General features: G+C 55.2%; 1 protein-coding gene across 8 annotated transcripts in view; it reads right to left on the reverse strand.

The window, feature by feature from the left end:
* Positions 1-21,732, reverse strand: part of CNTFR (ciliary neurotrophic factor receptor) — an 869,018-nt gene that overhangs the window by 345,907 nt on the left and 501,379 nt on the right. For 4 of the 8 annotated variants that reach the window (XM_073683143.1, XM_073683136.1, XM_073683119.1 and 1 more), the window contains one exon: positions 12,936-13,028. The exons of 2 other annotated variants lie outside the window; for them this stretch is intronic. In XM_073683143.1, coding sequence (XP_073539244.1) covers positions 12,936-13,028 — 93 coding nt within the window. The remainder of the gene's footprint in view (positions 1-12,935; positions 13,029-21,732) is intronic. 2 more of the 8 variants (XM_073683161.1, XM_073683152.1) reach the window with 1 other exon arrangement.

Consider the following 21,732-nt stretch of genomic DNA (forward strand, 5'->3'; position numbering starts at 1 on the left):
TGTCATATCAGACACCTGACACCAACTACACCAACCATACTGTCATATCAGACACCTGACACCAACTATACCAACCATACTGTCATATCAGACACCTGACACCAACTACACCAACCATACTGTCATATCAGACACCTGACACCAACTACACCAACCACACTGTCATATCAGACACCTGACACCAACTACACCAACCATACTGTCATATCAGACACCTGACACCAACTATACCAACCATATGGTCATATCAGACACCTGACACCAACTACACCAACCATACTGTCATATCAGACACCTGACACCAACTACACCAACCACACTGTCATATCAGACACCTGACACCAACTACACCAACCAAACTGTCATATCAGACACCTGACACCAACTACACCAACCATACTGTCATATCAGACACCTGACACCAACCACACAGTCATATCAGACCCCAACTACACCAACCATACTGTCATATCAGACACCTGACACCAACTACACCAACCATACTGTCATATCAGACACCAACTACACCAACCATACTGTCATATCAGACACCTGACACCAACTACACCAACCAAACTGTCATATCAGACACCTGACACCAACTACACCAACCATACTGTCATATCAGACACCAACTACACCAACCATACTGTCATATCAGACACCAACTACACCAACCATACTGTCATACCAGACACCTGACACCAACTATACTGTCATATCAGACACCTGACACCAATTACACCAACCATATTGTCATATCAGACACCTGACACCAACTATACCAACCATACTGCCATATCAGACACCAACTATACCAACTACACCAACCATACTGTCATATCAGACACCTGACATCAACTACACCAACCATACTGTCATATCAGACACCTGACACCAACTACACCAACCATACTGCCATATCAGACACCTGGCACCAACTATACCAACCATACTGTCATATCAGACACCTGACACCAACTACACCAACCATACTGTCATATCAGACACCTGACACCAACTACACCAGCCATACTGTCATATCAGATACCAGACACCAACTATACCAACCATAATGTCATATCAGACACCGGACACCAATTATACAAACCATACTGTCATATCAGACCCAGCACTGGAGACGGATGCCCCAAACTCGTGACGGACGCCCCAAACTAGTGACAGATGCCATGCACCGGAGACGGACACCCGAAACTAGTGACGGGCGCCCTGCGCCAGAGACCTGCACCCCACGCTGGATACCTATGCCCCACACTGGAGACGGACGCCCCAAACTAGTGACAGATGCCATGCACCGGAGATGGACACCCGAAGCTAGTGACGGGCGCCCCGCGCCAGAGACCTACGCCCCACGCTGGAGACCTATGCCCCACACTGGAGACGGACGCCCCAAACTAGTGACAGATGCCATGCACCGGAGATGGACACCCGAAACTAGTGACGGGCGCCCTGCATCAGAGACCTATGCCCCACGCTGGAGACCTATGCCCCACACTGGAGACGGACGCCCCAAACTAATGACAGACGCCATGCATCGGAGACGGACACCCGAAACTAGTGACGGGCGCCCCGCGCTAGAGACCTACGCCCCACGCTGGAGACCTATGCCCCACACTGGAGACGGACGCCCCAAACTAGTGACAGACGCCATGCACCGGAGACGGACACCCGAAACTAGTGACGGGCGCCCCGCGCCAGAGACCTACCCACCACGCCGGAGACGGATTCCGCAAACTAGTGACGGATGCCCCGCACTGGAGAACGACGCCCCGTGTCGGAGACAGACGCACTGTGCTGGAGACAGACACCCGAAACTTGTGATGGACGCCAAGTACAGGAGACAAATCCCACACCGGAGACAAATGCCTCACGCTGTAAATAAAAGCCCCACAGTGGAGACGAACGCCCCCTTCTGGTCAGCTGTATACCCCGTGCCAGTCAGCTGTATACCCTGTGCTGGTCAGCTGTATACCCCGTGCTGGTCAGCTGTATACCCCTTGCTGGACAGCTGTATACCCCTCTGCTGGTCAGCTGTATACCCCCCTGCTGGTCAGCTGTATACCCCCCTGCTGGTCAGCTGTATACCCCCTGCTGGTCAGCTGTATACCCCTTGCTGGTCAGCTGTATACCCCCCTGCTGGTCAGCTGTATACCCCCCTGCTGGTCAGCTGTATACCCCTTGCTGGTCAGCTGTATACCCCCTGCTGGTCAGCTGTATACCCCCCTGCTGGTCAGCTGTATACCCCTTTCTGGTCAGCTGTATACCCCTCTGCTGGTCAGCTGTATACCCCCTGCTGGTCAGCTGTATACTCCCCTGCTGGTCAGCTGTATACCCCACTGCTGCTCAGCTGTACACCCCTTGCTGGTCAGCCGTATACCCCTTGCTGCTCAACTGTATACCCCCCTGCTGGTCAGCTGTATACCCCCCTGCTGGTCAGCTGTATATAGCTTGCTGGTCAGCTGTATACCCCCCAGCTGGTCAGCTGTATACCCCCCTGCTGGTCATCTGTATACCCCCTGCTGGCCTGCTGTATACCCCCCTGTTGGTCAGCTGTATACCCCCTGCTGGTCAGCTGTATACCCCCCTGATGGTCAGCTGTATACCTCTTGCTGGTCAGCTGTATTCCCCCCTGCTGGTCAGCTGTATACCCCACTGCTGGTCAGCTGTATACCCCTTGCTGGTCAGCTGTATACCCCTCTGCTGGTCAGCTGTATACCCCCCTGCTGGTCAGCTGTATACCCCCCTGCTGGTCAGCTGTATACCCCCTGCTGGTCAGCTGTATATCCCCCTGCTGGTCATCGGTATACCCCCCTGCTGGTCAGCTGTATACCCCTTGCTGGTCAGCTGTATACCCCCCTGCTGGTCAGCTGTATACCCCTTGCTGGTCAGCTGTATACCCCCCTGCAGGTCAGCTGTATACCCCTTGCTGGTCAGCTGTATACCCCCCTGCTGGTCAGCTGTATACCCCACTGCTGGTCAGCTGTATACCCTGTGCTGGTCAGCTGTATACCCCCCTGCTGGTCAGCTGTATACCCCACTGCTGGTCAGCTGTATACCCCTCTGCTGGTCAGTTGTATACCCCCCTGCTGGTCATCTGTATACCCCCCTGCTGGTCAGCTGTATACCCTTTGCTGGTCAGCTGTATACCCCCCTGCTGGTCAGCTGTATACCCCTTGCTGGTCAGCTGTATACCCCCTGCTGGTCAGCTGTATACCCCCCTGCTGGTCAGCTGTATACCCCTTGCTGGTCAGCTGTATACCCCCCTGCTGGTCAGCTGTATACCCCTTGCTGGTCAGCTGTATACCCCGTGCTGATATTCCATCATGTCCTCATCATATACCATCATCTATACTGTGCCCCGCACCCATTACACAGGAGCTGCGGCACCACAAGGGTTAATGTAACCTCCTGATTAGTTAATGGGATTGATTGTGCGTCCGGCGGGCGGTCCATGTATAGTAAGTGCACCGTCAATGGCAATACTATGAATTATTCACAGGCCCCAGTATAATGGAGCAGCCATGACGTCACCCCCCAACCCCAGCACAGGAGTGCAGACACATCAGGAATGAGGAGGGCAGTCCTATGTAAATCTCACTTTATAATGTTCTATGGGATAAATATATTTGGCAGAATTGTTCAGAGATGGTGAGTACAGCTATGGGGGGCATTACAGCTCCCAATACAGCGGCCCCTGACACCCACACTCCCCGGATATGATATGTGGGATTGTTCTCCTGTTTGGCCCCAGTGGGGTGACTACACCGGGTGCTGACTTCCTTCCCACCCTGACCTCGCCGAGCACTCCCCAGGTCCTCGGGTCCACGTCTGTAGCCCAGGAGAGAAGCCCACGGATGAAGGTCCGGCGTGTGATGTAGGAGGTTTCTCCAGTTCTGTAACAACAGAGTCACAACAACTGTGGATATAGTGAAACATGATAACGGCCACATCGTAACCACCAACCGAGGAAAGGAGACCGGCAATGACCAGAGGTGTGACAGTGCGGCCACCGAGGAGGAGCAGCAACGCGGCCACGGAGGAGCAGTACGACAGCCAGGAAGGAGCAGCACCGCGACCACTGAGGGGCAGCACCGCGGCCACCGAGGAGAAGCACCGCGACCACTGAGGAGCAGCACAGCGGCCACCGAGGAGCAGCATCACGACCATTGAGGAGCAGCACCGCGGCCACCGAGGAGCAGCATCACGACCATTGAGGAGCAGCACCGCGGCCACCGAGGAGCAGCATCACGACCATTGAGGAGCAGCACCGCGACCACTCAGGAGAAGCACCGCGAACACTGAGGAGTAGCACCGCAACCACTGAGGAGAAGCACCGCGACCACTGAGGGGCAGCACCGTGGCCACCGAGGAGAAGCACCGCGACCACTGAGGAGCAGCACCGCGGCCACCGAGGAGCAGCATCACGACCATTGAGGAGAAGCACCGCGACCATTGAGGAGAAGCACCGCGAGCACTGAGGAGCAGCACCGCGACCATTGAGGAGAAGCACCACGACCACTGAGAAGCACCGCGACGATTGAGGAGAAGTACCGCGACCACTGAGGGGCAGCACCGCGACCACCGAAGAGAAGCACCGAGACCACTGAGGAGCAGCACCGCGGCCACCGAGGAGCAGCATCACGACCATTGAGGAGCAGCACCGCGACCACTGAGGAGAAGCACCGCGAACACTGAGGAGCAGCACTACGACCACTGAGGAGAAGCACCGCGACCATTGAGGAGTAGCACCGCGAACACTGAGGAGAAGCACCGCGAACACTGAGGAGCAGCACCGCGACCATTGAGGAGAAGCACCGCGACCACTGAGGAGAAGCACCGCGACGATTGAGGAGAAGCACCGCGAACACTGAGGAGCAGCACCGCAACCACTGAGGAGAAGCACCGCGACCACTGAGGAGAAGCACCGCGACCACTGAGGGGCAGCACCGTGGCCACCGAGGAGAAGCACTGCGACCACTGAGGAGCAGCACCGCGGCCACCGAGGAGCAGCATCACGACAATTGAGGAGAAGCACCGCGACCATTGAGGAGAAGCACCGCGAACACTGAGGAGCAGCACCACGACCATTGAGGAGAAGCACCGCGACAATTGAGGAGAAGCACCGCGACCACTGAGGAGAAGCACCGCGACCATTGAGGAGAAGCACCGCGACCACTGAGGAGAAGCATCACGACCATTGAGGAGAAGCACCGCGAACACTGAGGAGCAGCACCGCAACCACTGAGGAGAAGCACCGCGACCACTGAGGGGCAACACCGCGACCACCGAAGAGAAGCACCGAGACCACTGAGGAGCAGCACCGCGGCCACCGAGGAGCAGCATCACGACCATTGAAGAGCAGCACCGCGACCACTCAGGAGAAGCACCGCGAACACTGAGGAGCAGCACCGCAACCACTGAGGAGAAGCACCGCGACCACTGAGAAGCACCGCGACCACTGAGGGGCAGCACCGTGGCCACCGAGGAGAAGCACCGCGACCACTGAGGAGCAGCACCGCGGCCACCGAGGAGCAGCATCACGACCATTGAGGAGCAGCACCGCGACCACTGAGGAGAAGCACCGCGACCACTGAGGAGCAGCACCGCAACCACTGAGGAGAAGCACCGCGACCACTGAGGGGCAGCACCGTGGCCACCGAGGAGAAGCACCGCGACCACTGAGGAGCAGCACCGCGGCCACCGAGGAGCAGCATCACGACCATTGAGGAGCAGCACCGCGACCATTGAGGAGAAGCACCGCGAACACTGAGGAGCAGCACCGCGAACACTGAGGAGCAGCACCGCTACCACTGAGAAGCACCGCGACGATTGAGGAGAAGCACCGCGACCACTGAGGGGCAGCACCGCGACCACCGAAGAGAAGCACCGAGACCACTGAGGAGCAGCACCGCGGCCACCGAGGAGCAGCATCACGACCATTGAGGAGCAGCACCGCGACCACTGAGGAGAAGCACCTCGAACACTGAGGAGCAGCACTACGACCACTGAGGAGAAGCACCGCGACCACTGAGGAGTAGCACCGCGACCACTGAGGAGAAGCACCGAGAACACTGAGGAGCAGCACCGCGACCACTGAGGAGAAGCACCGCGAACACTGAGGAGCAGCACCGCGACCATTGAGGAGAAGCACCGCGACCATTGAGGAGTAGCACCGCGACCACTGAGGAGAAGCACCGCGACGATTGAGGAGAAGCACCGCGAACACTGAGGAGCAGCACCGCAACCACTGAGGAGAAGCACCGCGACCACTGAGGAGAAGCACCGCGACCACTGAGGGGCAGCACCGTGGCCACCGAGGAGAAGCACTGCGACCACTGAGGAGCAGCACCGCGGCCACCGAGGAGCAGCATCACGACCATTGAGGAGAAGCACCGCGACCATTGAGGAGAAGCACCGCGAACACTGAGGAGCAGCACCACGACCATTGAGGAGAAGCACCGCGACAATTGAGGAGAAGCACCGTGACCACTGAGAAGCACCGCGACCATTGAGGAGAAGCACCGCGACCACTGAGGAGAAGCACCGCGACGATTGAGGAGAAGCACCGCGAACACTGAGGAGCAGTACCGCAACCACTGAGGAGAAGCACCGCGACCACTGAGGGGCAACACCGCGACCACCGAAGAGAAGCACCGAGACCACTGAGGAGCAGCACCGCGGCCACCGAGGAGCAGCATCACGACCATTGAGGAGCAGCACCGCGACCACTGAGGAGAAGCACCTCGAACACTGAGGAGCAGCACTACGACCACTGAGGAGAAGCACCGCGACCACTGAGGAGTAGCACCGCGACCACTGAGGAGAAGCACCGAGAACACTGAGGAGCAGCACCGCGACCACTGAGGAGAAGCACCGCGAACACTGAGGAGCAGCACCGCGACCATTGAGGAGAAGCACCGCGACCATTGAGGAGTAGCACCGCGACCACTGAGGAGAAGCACCGCGACGATTGAGGAGAAGCACCGCGAACACTGAGGAGCAGCACCGCAACCACTGAGGAGAAGCACCGCGACCACTGAGGAGAAGCACCGCGACCACTGAGGGGCAGCACCGTGGCCACCGAGGAGAAGCACTGCGACCACTGAGGAGCAGCACCGCGGCCACCGAGGAGCAGCATCACGACCATTGAGGAGAAGCACCGCGAACACTGAGGAGCAGCACCACGACCATTGAGGAGAAGCACCGCGACAATTGAGGAGAAGCACCGCGACCACTGAGAAGCACCGCGACCATTGAGGAGAAGCACCGCGACCACTGAGGAGAAGCACCGCGACGATTGAGGAGAAGCACCGCGAACACTGAGGAGCAGCACCGCAACCACTGAGGAGAAGCACCGCGACCACTGAGGGGCAACACCGCGACCACCGAAGAGAAGCACCGAGACCACTGAGGAGCAGCACCGCGGCCACCGAGGAGCAGCATCACGATCATTGAGGAGCAGCACCGCGACCACTCAGGAGAAGCACCGCGAACACTGAGGAGCAGCACCGCAACCACTGAGGAGAAGCACCGCGACCACTGAGAAGCACCGCGACCACTGAGGGGCAGCACCGTGGCCACCGAGGAGAAGCACCGCGACCACTGAGGAGCAGCAACGCGGCCACAGAGGAGCAGCATCACGACCATTGAGGAGAAGCACCGCGACCATTGAGGAGAAGCACCGCGAACACTGAGGAGCAGCACCGCGACCACTGAGAAGCACCGCGACGATTGAGGAGAAGCACCGCGACCACTGAGGCGCAGCACCGCGACCACCGAAGAGAAGCACCGAGACCACTGAGTAGAAGCACCGCGGCCACGGAGGAGCAGCATCACGACCATTGAGGAGCAGCACCGCGACCACTCAGGAGAAGCACTGCGAACACTGAGGAGCAGCACCGTGACCACTGAGGGGCAGCACCGCGACCACCGAAGAGCAGCAAAACGAGCACTGAGGGGCTGCACCGCGACCACCGAAGAGCAGCATCACGACCACTGAGGAGAAGCACCGCGACCACCGAGGAGCAACATCACGACCATTGAGAAGCAGCACCGAGAGGACTGAGGAGAAGCACCGCGAACACTGAGGAGCAGCACTGCGACCATTGAGGAGAAGCACCGCGACCACTGAGGAGCAGCACCGCGACCATTGAGGAGAAGCACCGCGACCATTAAGGAGAAGCACCGCGACCATTGAGTAGAAGCACAGCGAACACTGAGGAGCAGCACCGTAACCACTGAGGAGAAGCACCGCGACCACTGAGAAGCACCGCGACCACTGAGAAGAAGCATAGCGACCACTGAAGAGAAGTACGGCGACCATTGAGGAGAAGCACCGCAACCACTGAGGAGCAGCACCGCAACCACTGAGGAGCAGCACCACGACCATTGAGGAGCTGCACCGCGACCACTGAGGACAAGCACCGCGACCATTGAGGAGAAGGACCACGACTACTGAGGAGAAGCACCGCGACCACTGAGGAGAAGCACCACGACCACTGAGGAGAAGCACCGCGACCACTGAGGAGAAGCACAGCGACCACTGAGGAGAAGCACCGCGACCATTGAGGAGAAGCACCGCGACTACTGAGGAGAAGCACCGCGACTACTGAGGAGAAGCACCGCGACCACTGAGGAGAAGCACGCGACCTCTGAGGAGAAGCACCGCGACCACTGAGGAGTAGTACCGCGACCATTGAGGAGAAGCACCGCGACTACTGAGGAGAAGCACCGCGACCACTGAGAAGCACAGCGACCACTGAGGAGCAGCACCGCAACCACTGAGGAGCAGCACCGCAACCATTGAGAAGCACCACGACCATTGAGGAGAAGCACCGCGACCATTGAGGAGAAGCACCACGACCATTGAGGAGAAACACCGCGACCAGTGAGGAGAAGCACCGCAACCACTGAGGAGCAGCACCGCGACCACTGAGGAGCAGCACCGCGACAACTGAGGAGCAGCACCGCAACCACTGAGGAGCAGCACCGCGACCACAGAGGAGCAGCACCGCGGCCACAGAGGAGCAGCACCGCAACCATTGAGGAGAAGCACCGCCACTACTGAGGAGAAGCACCGCGACCACTGAGGAGAAGCACCGCGACCACTGAGGAGAAGCACCGCGACCACTGAGGAGCAGCACAGCGACCACTGAGGAGCAGCACCGCGACCACTGAGGAGCAGCACCGCGGCCCCTGTGGAGAAGCACCGCAACCACTGAGGAGCAGCACCGTAACCACTGAGGAGCAGCACCGCGACCACTGAGAAGCAGCACAGCAACCACTGAGGAGCAGCACCGCAACCACTGAGGAGCAGCACCGCGGCCACTGAGGAGAAGCACCGCAACCACTGAGGAGCAGTATCGCAACCACTGAGGAGAAGCACCGCAACCACTGAGGAGCAGCACCGCGGCCACTGAGGAGAAGCACCACGGCCACAGAGGAGCAGCGCCGCTGCCACAGAGGAGCAGCATCACAACCACTGAGAAGCACTGCGATCATTGAGGAGCAGCACCGCGACCATTGAGGAGCAGCACCGCAACCACTGAGGAGCAGCACCGCAACCACTGAGGAGCAGCACCATGGCCACTGAGGAGAAGCACCGCGGCCACAGACCACAGAGTAGCAGCGCTGCGGCCACAGAGGAGCAGCACCGCGACAACTGAGGAGCAGCACCATGACCACTGAGGAGCAGCATCGCAACCACTGAGGAGCAGCACCACGGCCACTGAGGAGAAGCACCGCGGCCACAGACCACAGAGTAGCAGCGCCGCGGCCACAGAGGAGCAGCACCACAACCACTGATGAGAAGCACCGCGACCATTGAGGAGCAGCACCGCGGACTCGGAGAAGCAGCACCAGCCCCTCTCCTCACATGAGTGCAGGGGAAGAGAACATGTGACCAGCCGAGGACCCGGAGACACGGCAAACCGGAGAGACACTGGCTATATTACACAATATGAAACCACTGAGGCACCAACGGGGATGGGGAAGCCAGGAGATGCCCAGGTTATACCAGCTGTACATATATAATTATACACAGGAGATACCCAGGTTATACCAGCTGTACATATATAATTATACACAGGAGATACCCAGGTTATACCAGCTGTACATATATAATTATATACAGGAGATGCCCAGGTTATACGAGCTGTACATATATAATTATATACAGGAGATGTCCAGGTTATACCAGCTGTACATATATAATTATACACAGGAGATGCCCAGGTTATACCAGCTGTACATATATAATTATATACAGGAGATGCCCAGGTTATACCAGCTGTACATATATAATTATATACAGAAGATGCCCAGGTTATACCAGCTGTACATATATAATTATATACAGGAGATGCCCAGGTTATACGAGCTGTACATGTATAATTATATACAGGAGATGCCCAGGTTATACCAGCTGTACATATATAATTATATACAGGAGATGCCCAGGTTATACCAGCTGTACATATATAATTATATACAGGAGATGCCCAGGTTATACCAGCTGTACATATATAAATATATACAGGAGATGCCCAGGTTATACCAGCTGTACATATATAATTATATACAGGAGATACCCAGGTTATACCAGCTGTACATATATTATTATATACAGAAGATGCCCAGGTTATACCAGCTGTACATATATAATTATATACAGCAGATGCCCAGGTTATACCAGCTGTACATATATAATTATATACAGGAGGTACCCAGGTTATACCAGCTGTACATATATATTTATATACAGGAGATGCCCAGGTTATACCAGCTGTACATATATAATTATATACAGGAGATACCCAGGTTATACGAGCTGTACATATATAATTATATACAGGAGATGCCCAGGTTATACGAGCTGTACATATATAATTATATACAGGAGATGCCCAGGTTATACCAGCTGCACATATGCAATTATATACAGGAGATGCCCAGGCTATACCAGCTGTACATATATAATTATATACATGAGATGCCCAGGTTATACCGGCTGTACATATTATATACAGGAGATGCCCAGGTTATACCAGCTGTACATATATAATTATATACATGAGATGCCCAGGTTATACCGGCTGTACATATATAATTATATACAGCAGATGCCCAGGTAATACCGGCTGTACATATATAATTATATACAGGAGATGCCCAGGTTATACCGGCTGTACATATACAATTATATACAGGAGATGCCCAGGTTATACCAGCTGTACATATATAATTATATACAGGAGATGCCCAGGTTATACCAGCTGTACATATATAATTATATACAGGAGATGCCCAGGTTATACCAGCTGTACATATACAATTATATACATGAGATGCCCAGGTTATACCAGCTGTACATATATAATTATATACAGGAGATGCCCAGGTTATACCGGCTGTACATATACAATTATATACATGAGATGCCCAGGTTATACCAGCTGTACATATATAATTATATACATGAGATGCCCAGGTTATACCGGCTGTACATATATAATTATATACATCAGATGCCCAGGTTATACCGGCTGTACATATATAATTATATACAGGAGATGCCCAGGTTATACCGGCTGTACATATACAATTATATACAGGAGATGCCCAGGTTATACCAGCTGTACATATATAATTATATACAGGAGATGCCCAGGTTATACCAGCTGTACATATACAATTATATACAGGAGATGCCCAGGTTATACCAGCTGTACATATATAATTATATACAGGAGATGCCCAGGTTATACGAGCTGTACATATATAATTATATACAGGAGATGCCCAGGTTATACCAGCTGCACATATACAATTATATACAGGAGATGCCCAGGCTATACCAGCTGTACATATATAATTATATACATGAGATGCCCAGGTTATACCGGTTGTACATATACAATTATATACAGGAGATGCCCAGGTTATACCAGCTGTACATATATAATTATATACATGAGATGCCCAGGTTATACCGGCTGTACATATATAATTATATACAGGAGATGCCCAGGTTATACCGGCTGTACATATATAATTATATACAGGAGATGCCCAGGTTATACCGGCTGTACATATACAATTATATACAGGAGATGCCCAGGTTATACCAGCTGTACATATATAATTATATACAGGAGATGCCCAGGTTATACCGGCTGTACATATATAATTATATACAGGAGATGCCCAGGTTATACCAGCTGTACATATACAATTATATACATGAGATGCCCAGGTTATACCAGCTGTACATATATAATTATACACATGAGATGCCCAGGTTATACCGGCTGTACATATATAATTATATACAGGAGATGCCCAGGTTATACCGGCTGTACATATACAATTATATACAGGAGATGCCCAGGTTATACCAGCTGTACATATATAATTATATACAGGAGATGCCCAGGTTATACCGGCTGTACATATACAATTATATACAGGAGATGCCCAGGTTATACCAGCTGTACATATAGAATTATATACAGGAGATGCCCAGGTTATACCGGCTGTACATATACAATTATATACAGGAGATGCCCAGGTTATACCAGCTGTACATATATAATTATATACAGGAGATGCCCAGGTTATACCGGCTGTACATATACAATTATATACAGGAGATGCCCAGGTTATACCAGCTGTACATATATAATTATATACAGGAGATGCCCAGGTTATACCGGCTGTACATATACAATTATATACAGGAGATGCCCAGGTTATACCAGCTGTACATATATAATTATATACAGGAGATGCCCAGGTTATACCAGCTGTACATATATAATTATATACAGGAGATGCCCAGGTTATAGCAGCTGTACATATATAATTATATACAGGAGATGCCCAGGTTATAGCAGCATAGCCTCGGCGGCCCCTACCTCTCTGCGGGCTGCGTCCTGCGCGTTGGCTTTGGCTGCGGTCTAATGAGCTGGATTCAGAGATGAACGGGCGACTTCTGGGTTTGGCTTCTGCTGTAAGAGAAAAGGAAGGATGAGTGGAAGATACAATGTAGCCAGGCGAAGGGTTCTAGGAGGAGCGGCTCCCCCTGCTGGTGGGGCACATGGGTGATGTAACACGGTGACTGATGTATCTGCATATTCCCTGCACAAAGAAACGTTCGGTGACAATATAAAGAGTTTGTGACTCGGTCCTGCGCCGTGACGGAGCGCTCTGCTTGCTGTCAGTGCATTGCATCTCCATGTAAGAAGATACATACTACCAGTAACCTCAGCTTCACGGGTCATAGCTGCATGCCCAGGTTATACCAGCAAGGACCAGGATTGCACACATAATGCCACTATTCTGCTGTTACATCGTGTCTTATCCTCCAGTCACCTCCAGAGCTGCAGTCACTATTCTGCTGTTACATCATATTTTATCCTCCAGTCACCTCCAGAGCTGCAGTCATTATTCTGCTGTTACATCGTGTCTTATCCTCCAGAGCTGCAGTCACTATTCTGCTGTTACATAGTGTCTTATCCTCCAGTCACCTCCAGAGCTGCAGTCACTATTCTGCTGTTACATCATGTCTTATCCTCCAGTCACCTTCAGAGCTGCAGTCACTATTCTGCTGTTACATCATGTCTTATCCTCCAGACACCTCCAGAGCTGCAGTCACTATTCTGCTGTTACATCAAGTCTTATCTTCCAGTCACTTCCAGAGCTGCAGTCACTATTCTGCTGTTACATAGTGTCTTATCCTCCAGTCACCTCCAGAGCTGCAGTCACTATTCTGCTGTTACATCAGGTCTTATCCTCCAGACACCTTCAGAGCTGTAGACACTATTCTGCTGTTACATAGTGTCTTATCCTCCAGTCACCTCCAGAGCTGCAGTCACTATTCTGCTGTTACATAGTGTTTTATCCTCCAGTCACCTCCAGAGCTGCAGTCACTATTCTGCTGTTACATAGTGTCTTATCCTCCAGTCTCCTCCAGAGCTGCAGTCACTATTCTGCTGTTACATCACGTCTTATCCTCCAGTCACCTCCAGAGCTACAGACACTATTCTGCTGTTACATCTTGTCTTATCCTCCAGTCACCTCCAGAGCTACAGTCACTATTCTGCTGTTACATCGTGTTTTATCCTCCATGATTAGATAGAGCATGCGCTGTACACACCCTGATCCAGCAGGGGGCAGCGCTGAGGGGCGAGATCCCGTCCCCGGGGAGGTAGCAGGAACTCATCAGACTGTGGTTGTTTCCTGATGAATCTTCGCTCAGCTCCGTCACCTCCATCTTCTTCACCAGCAGCAGTTATCCTTATATCCCTTTCTACTATTGCAGCAGGAAATCTTCCGCATTTGTGTTGCAGCTCTGGCTGTGACTGGAGGATGGGCAGACCTCTCCCTGTAGATAACTTGACTAAACCCAGAAAGCAGAAGAAAACCCAATGGGCAAAGTCAGGAAGGTGAGGGAGCGGCGGGCCGGGTACACCCAGCAGTGGGCCAGGTGACCGCAGCCCATTCTCACACCTGGTCTCCGGGGCTCTGCGGTCACAGCCCCCATCCCCCGCTGTACAGAACTCCAGACAAGGGGTGATTTGTGGGGTCCCCCATAAAACCGCAGCCCCCCCCGGGCCCACATCCCCTCACAACGGCTCCTGTGTGCTGATCCGAGCGACTGAGGGTCAGGAAATGAAAAGAACAAGTGGACTGTAAGGAGCGAGCGCATTCCAGGCGAGGCACTCGCTAATTACCTGAGAGCTCAGGAGGCCGCAGCGAAGCTGCACTGTACATCCCGCAGCATGAGGAGAGGCCTGTGCCCCTCCACCGGAGGCTGTGGCATCTCCACCGCCCGCTCCTGACCGGGGGCTGCAGCACCTCCACCGCCCGCTCCTGACCAGGGGCCGCAGCACCTCCACCGCCCGCTCCTGACCGGGGGCTGCAGCACCTCCACCGCCCGCTCCTGACCAGGGGCCGCAGCACCTCCACCAGCCGCTCCCTATCAGGGGCGGCAGTACCTCCACCGCCCGCTCCTGACCAGGGGCCACAGCACCTCCACCGCCCGCTCCCTATGAGGGGCCACAGTACCTCCACCGCCCACTCCCGACCTTGGGCCGCAGCACCTCCACCGCCCGCTCCTGACCGGGGGCTGCAGCACCTCCACCGCCCGCTCCTGACCAGGGGCCGCAGCACCTCCACCGCCCGCTCCTGACCAGGGGCCGCAGCACCTCCACCAGCCGCTCTCTATCAGGGGCGGCAGTACCTCCACCGCCCGCTCCTGACCAGGGGCCACAGCACCTCCACCGCCCGCTCCCTATGAGGGGCCACAGTACCTCCACCGCCCACTCCCGACCTGGGGCCGCAGCACCTCCACCGCCCGCTCCTGACCGGGGGCTGCAGCACCTCCACCGCCCGCTCCCGACCAGGGGCCTCAGCACCTCCACCGCCCGCTCCTGACCAGGGGCCACAGCACCTCCACCACCCGCTCCTGACCTGGGGCCACAGCACCTCCACCACCCGCTCCTGACCAGGGACCACAGCACCTCCACCACCCGCTCCTGACCAGGGGCCACGGCACCTTCACCGCCTGCTCCTGACCAGGGGCCGCAGCACCTCTACCGCTCCTATGTTCCTCACCTTCACCGGGGGCCGCAGCACCTCCATCGCCTGCTCCTGACCAGGGGCCGCAGCACCTCTACTGCTGCCCATGTTCCTCACCTTCACCGGGAGCCGCAGCACCTCTACCGCCTGCTCCTGACCAGGGGCCGCAGCACCTCTAACGCCCCTATGTTCCTCACCTTCACCGGGGGCTGCAGCACCTCCACCGCCCGCTCCTGACCAGGGGCCGCAGCACCTCCACCGCCCGCTCCTGACCAGGGGCCGCAGCACCTCCACCAGCCGCTCCCTATCAGGGGCGGCAGTACCTCCACCGCCCGCTACTGACCAGGGGCCACAGCACCTCCACCGCCCGCTCCCTATGAGGGGCCACAGTACCTCCACCGCCCACTCCCGACCTGGGGCCGCAGCACCTCCACCGCCCGCTCCTGACCGGGGGCTGCAGCACCTCCACCGCCCGCTCCTGACCAGGGGCCGCAGCACCTCCACCACCCGCTCCCTATGAGGGGCCGCAGTACCTCCACCGCCCACTCCTGACCAGGGGCCGCAGCACCTCCACCAGCCGCTCCCTATCAGGGGCGGAAGTACCTCCACCGCCCGCTCCTGACCAGGGGCCGCAGCACCTCCACCGCCCGCTCCTGACCTGGGGCCGCAGCACCTCCACCGCCCGCTCCTGACCAGAGCCTGCAGCACCTCCACCACCCGCTCCCTATCAGGGGCGGCAGTACCTCCACCGCCCGCTCCTGACCGGGGGCTGCAGCACCTCCACCGCCCGCTCCTGACCAGGGGCCGCAGCACCTCCACCACCTGCTCCCTATCAGGGGCCGCAGTACCTCCACCGCCCGCTCCCGACCTGGGGCCGCAGCACCTTCACCGCACGCTCCAGACCAGGGCCCGCAGCACCTCCACCACCCACTCCTGATCAGGGCCCGCAGCACCTCCACCGCCCGCTCCTGACCTGGGGCCGCAGCACCTCCACCACTAGCTCCCGATCAGGGGCCGCAGTAACTCCACCGCCCGCTCCTGACCAGGGGCCGCAGCACCTCCACCACTCGCACCTGACCAGGGGCCACAGCACCTCCGCCACCCGCTCCCGACCAGGGGCCTCAGCACCTCCACCGCCCGCTCCTGACCAGGGGCCACAGCACCTCCACCACCCGCTCCTGACCTGGGGCCACAGCACCTCCACCACCCGCTCCTGACCAGGGACCACAGCACCTCCACCACCCGCTCCTGACCAGGGGCCACGGCACCTTCACCGCCTGCTCCTGACCAGGGGCCGCAGCACCTCTACCGCTCCTATGTTCCTCACCTTCACCGGGGGCCGCAGCACCTCCATCGCCTGCTCCTGACCAGGGGCCGCAGCACCTCTACTGCTGCCCATGTTCCTCACCTTCACCGGGAGCCGCAGCACCTCTACCGCCTGCTCCTGACCAGGGGCCGCAGCACCTCTAACGCCCCTATGTTCCTCACCTTCACCGGGGGCTGCAGCACCTCCACCGCCTGCTCCGGACCAGGGGCTGCAGCACCTCCACTGCTGCCCATGTTCCTCACCTTCACTGGGAGAAGTTGTGCAGACGACGTCCCACCGTCCTATGCGCTTCACCCACCACCAATATAGGATCTCGGTGCAGTCAGGGAATGGAATAATTGCCCAGCTCGGTGCCATCCGGACCCCCAGTGCCGTGGATACACCGGGCCCCGGGTGCGGTCACGCATGTGCTCTGTACGGGCAGAGGCCTCATCATCTGTGCTGCCACCTAGTAACACTGTGCTGCCCAGAGCAACCAATCACAGCTCAGCTTATACCAAAGCAACCAATCACAACTCAGCTTATACCAGAGCAACCAATCACAGCTCAGCTTATACCAGAGCAACCAATCACAGCTCAGCTTATACCAGAGCAACCAATCACTGCTCAGCTTATACCAGAGCAAACAATCACAGCTAAGCTTATACCAGAGCAACCAATCACAGCTCAGCATATACCAGAGCAACCAATCACAGCTCAGCTTATACTAGAGCAACCAATCACAGCTCAGCTTATACCAGAGCAACCAATCACAGCCCAGCTTATACCAGAGCAACCAATCACAGCTCAGCTTATACCAGAGCAACCAATCACAGGTCAGCTTATATTTTACCAAAGCAACCTATCAGCGCTCAGCTTTCACTTGACCTCAGCAGTGTAAGAAGTGACTGCGTCCGCCTCCTCCTTCCTGTCACCCGCAGCTCCTCTGTGTGTACGTATTGACATAGTGGAGGCGGTGTACATGTGAGGATGTGGACTGTCTTACCCCGCCCCGACAACCGCCCTATGCAAAGGTGTAATGTGAACAGTGTTATGCGTTTTATGCATTTAACGTGTATAATCCATATATAATGTGTTGTGGTAATGTAGAGACTAGCGGGGCAAATGTGGACACCCCATGATAGTGTATAAAGTGTTTTATAGATAAAAGGGAATATGGATTACTAGTAACAGATGGCAGAGATAGGAAATAGATAAGGAATAGTTAATGTTAGGTACAAGCCCATTGGTGGGAGGGGGCATAGTGTGAATAAAAGGAGAGGGACTTCCTGGATATGGGTGGTTAGGAGTAGTGGGAGGTTTAAGCAAGTTCTCCATGGAGTTCATGTGCTGTGGGCCGCTAGGGCCAACATGGGCCGATTACTCGGGGCAGTGGATTGCCATACAACTCCTCTGTGCAGATCGTCAGGCCCAGGACCTTGAGATTGGAGCCGAGGTTATCGGGCACATCGCACCACCTGCAGGCTTATAGGAGAAGATGAACACGGATCCTCAGAGGTGGAGGATGATGGAATCCGGGTGAACTGCCATCGGTAGAGCGGGATTCCTAGAGGTAGTGAAGACAGCAGGAGAAGGGATGCTTTATCAGGAACCATTGCTAGGGCTGAAATTATGTCCGGTCCTGAGGGAAAGACTGTAACCCGTTGTGCCCTATCCCACATGCTTCACTGTAATGACTGTGACCTGTTTAGTACAAGTTTGACTATTGAAAAGCTCTTGGTGTCCCCTGGATTGTGTGTGGCAGTCCCAGAAGATGGAAGTCTGGAGTCAGCGGAGGCCTATGGCCCACAAGTGAGGGTGATGCTCCCCACACCTAACAGCACACTGGGAATGGGACATGATTTTCCTGTAGGGTGCCAACGCATGCAGGAGCTATAGCAGGTTGTCCACGACTACCCACTCGGGAACCTTATATTTGGCGTGGTCAGAAGGTGAGTGACGCAAAATGGCAAGATGGACCTGCCCATAGTGGGCGTACCCATTGAGAAAGTGTGCGAAAGTCCGTCCAGCCCAAGGAGGGACTTGTCCAGAGAGACCAGCCCATGGTGAGCAGTATCCGCCCCAATGGGCACGACGAAAGAAAAAGAAACCACGCCCATCACAGCCAGTCAATAGAGAACGGGCGGAGACTGCCAGAAAACGGGCAAGTAAGCTGGGAGAAGCCCCACCCCGGAAAGGGTGGATCCATGTTGGGCCTTGGAAGCCGAAAGGGATGACGCCATTCGTCAGCGGTGAAGACCAACTGAGGATGAGTGCGCCAGCTGCTGGAGATGGTGGACAAGAAGGTGAAAAATACCGAGGGCGAGCTGGCGCCATGGACGGCGGCCCGGTTTGCGGCCAGCGATAGAGCTACGGGCCTGGAGACCCCGCAGTCACAGATGCTGAAGGTAAGCCCCAACCCGGGGTGCGCACCTTTTGCCACACAGGCAAAGTTGATTGCGAGGGCGGTCAGAGCCTAGTTGCACAGTCCCGATGGGGAAAGTGGCCGTGGTCGACTGTGGAAGCTGATGGCCCTCGAGACAGGGGCTGTAGGACAACTTCATGTAGGGAGTGATTGCTTCCCCGTCCAGCAGAACGCTGATGCTGGATGAGAAGGCGTCATCCCAAGAGGTAACAGTTCCTGTCCCAAGCGATGCCGATGTCAGGAGAGTTACAGGCCTGCGGCCTGATGATGAGGTGCAGCCAGGAGACCTGGTGTGAGGCGGCCGTAAGTAAAATGCGGCCTGAAGGCTTTGTTGCGCCTGTGGCCCAGGAAAGAGCCACTAAATGGAACTGATCAGCATTTCTGAGGGCAGGAGGTTCTAAAGTGTGTCAGGGACCCTAGTGCTGGCCAGGACGGCCAGAAGAGTTTTATGTCCTCGCCCCTCCCTTCCCTCCCAGTTTGTTTTTGCGCACGGTTGCGCATTCCCCTGCAGGATTAAGGGACTCTGACCTCTTAAAGGGCACAAGACCCTTTTTGTCCCTAAGGACTGTGCTACTAAAAGGAACTGATACCAGCAATAGAGGAAGGGGAGGAAACGGATGACCTGATGATCTGGACAGGTCAGGACTTCAAGGACTATATCCCTCGATGGACTGTGCTAATTGCACCCATGTTTTTAAGAATGGATGAGGGACTGTTTTAACTGTGCTCATGGACTGATGAGACAATGTTGTGTGGGCCTAAAGGCCGTTGTTGCAGGTAACCGTGGACTCCAGTTGTGCTGTTCTGACCGAGAGGAGAGCTCTTGTTTACACAAAAGCACAGGAAGAGGACTAGAGATGTGCCCATGGACTATTGGGCAGACTTTTATGTTGGCCGATGGGCATTGGACTATAAGGACTGTCCTCTTTATCCTGGGAGTCAGTGAGCTGACCATGGACACTATCTACCTCAGGAAGCGAGGTTACGAAGACGTTGTGTTGAAATGTATTGATGCATTAAAACTGTGTGGTTGCCTTGCAGGTTTCCAGTTGGTCGAGGTTGACCATGTCCATAGAGGGGAGGAATGTGAGGATGTATATGGGCTGCTGGGGATCGGGAGTAACGCAGAATCCATCACCAATGGCGAAAAAAAAATAACCCCTACCCCCCGTTTGGGGACAGCTGTCATTACTGCAAACGTCCAGGAGAGGATGAGAAGAAGCCCCAGGAACTCAACACAAAAATCATCCCAGTGAAACAATCCTTCACCTGGCGCCTCCGGGTGTCGGCAGCATGGCAGTTAAAGGAGAAGCGAGCGGCCGATGGCGGTCTCTGGATATGAGGATGGACGGCCATATGGACCAAGCGCTGGTCCATATACCCAGTTGTTACCTCATCTGCGGGAGGAGCCAGAGCTCAACAGTGAGGTGCACAGGGCCGTATATTGGGCTGTACACACCCTTGTGATATATACGAGCCAGCACATGGACCCTTCTCAGTGTCCTGTCTCCATACCAGACCCCCAGAACAGACCTACTTTTATGGGGGAAGTATTTGTTGGTTGCCCACTCCCCGGACTGTGGCCACCGCTCTAAAAATGATAGAATACATAAAAGGGCCGAGCTCAATGGAAACCCCGCTAATTAATGCCTCGACTCGTAACAAGGGTCCTAAGTTGGGAGATTCCCAGGATTGTCCTGAAGAGAGACCCGATATAAAACGAGTAAGAAAAAAAGACCAAAAATACAGTAAAAAGTCAACGATAAAAAATATTGTGATAAATGATGAGGTCAATGACACCAGAAAATAAACCCGCATTTCTCTCCTCCTTTCTCACATTTTCGGTTCCTTCTCGGGCGTGTGAAGAGTTAATCTGCGAGACAATAATCAAAGCGCCATCAATGACAACATGAAAAGGCGTCTGACAACCTCCATTATCACAGGATCCTGAAAGGCGAAAAAAAAAAAAAAAAGGTCCCCATCAGAACGGCGCGTTGTGTGCGCTCCCGGGAAGGTTTGGGTCACACGGTCGCCGCTCACCGCCAAGTGCACAATGCGAATACCAATAAGACGAGGGGGACGCAGCTGATGAAAGAGGGGTCCGGGCATTTCCAACCCCGCCTGCATTATGCCAGGGCCAGCTAATCCCTTCCTACACACAGGCCTTTCATGTTGCCGCTTTCAAGTTCACGGCCCTTTCAGCCGGGACGAGCGCGGCGCAACAATACAGACGCATTCCTCAGACTGGGAACTGCCAAGTCTCACTCCGTCAAAGCGGGATGGATGTCAGCTCCGGAGCACTGAATGCAGATCATATCACAGGACGAGGGGAACGAGGACAGTGCCGGGAACTCTCTGCTCACCATTACTTTACGCAATTTTCCAATTCCCTTCATTCTGC

The sequence above is a fragment of the Phyllobates terribilis genome, unplaced genomic scaffold (genome assembly GCF_046119375.1).
Source record: "Phyllobates terribilis strain yellow unplaced genomic scaffold, ASM4611937v1 Scaffold_1__5_contigs__length_1240528914, whole genome shotgun sequence".
Taxonomy (NCBI): Eukaryota; Metazoa; Chordata; class Amphibia; order Anura; family Dendrobatidae; genus Phyllobates; species Phyllobates terribilis.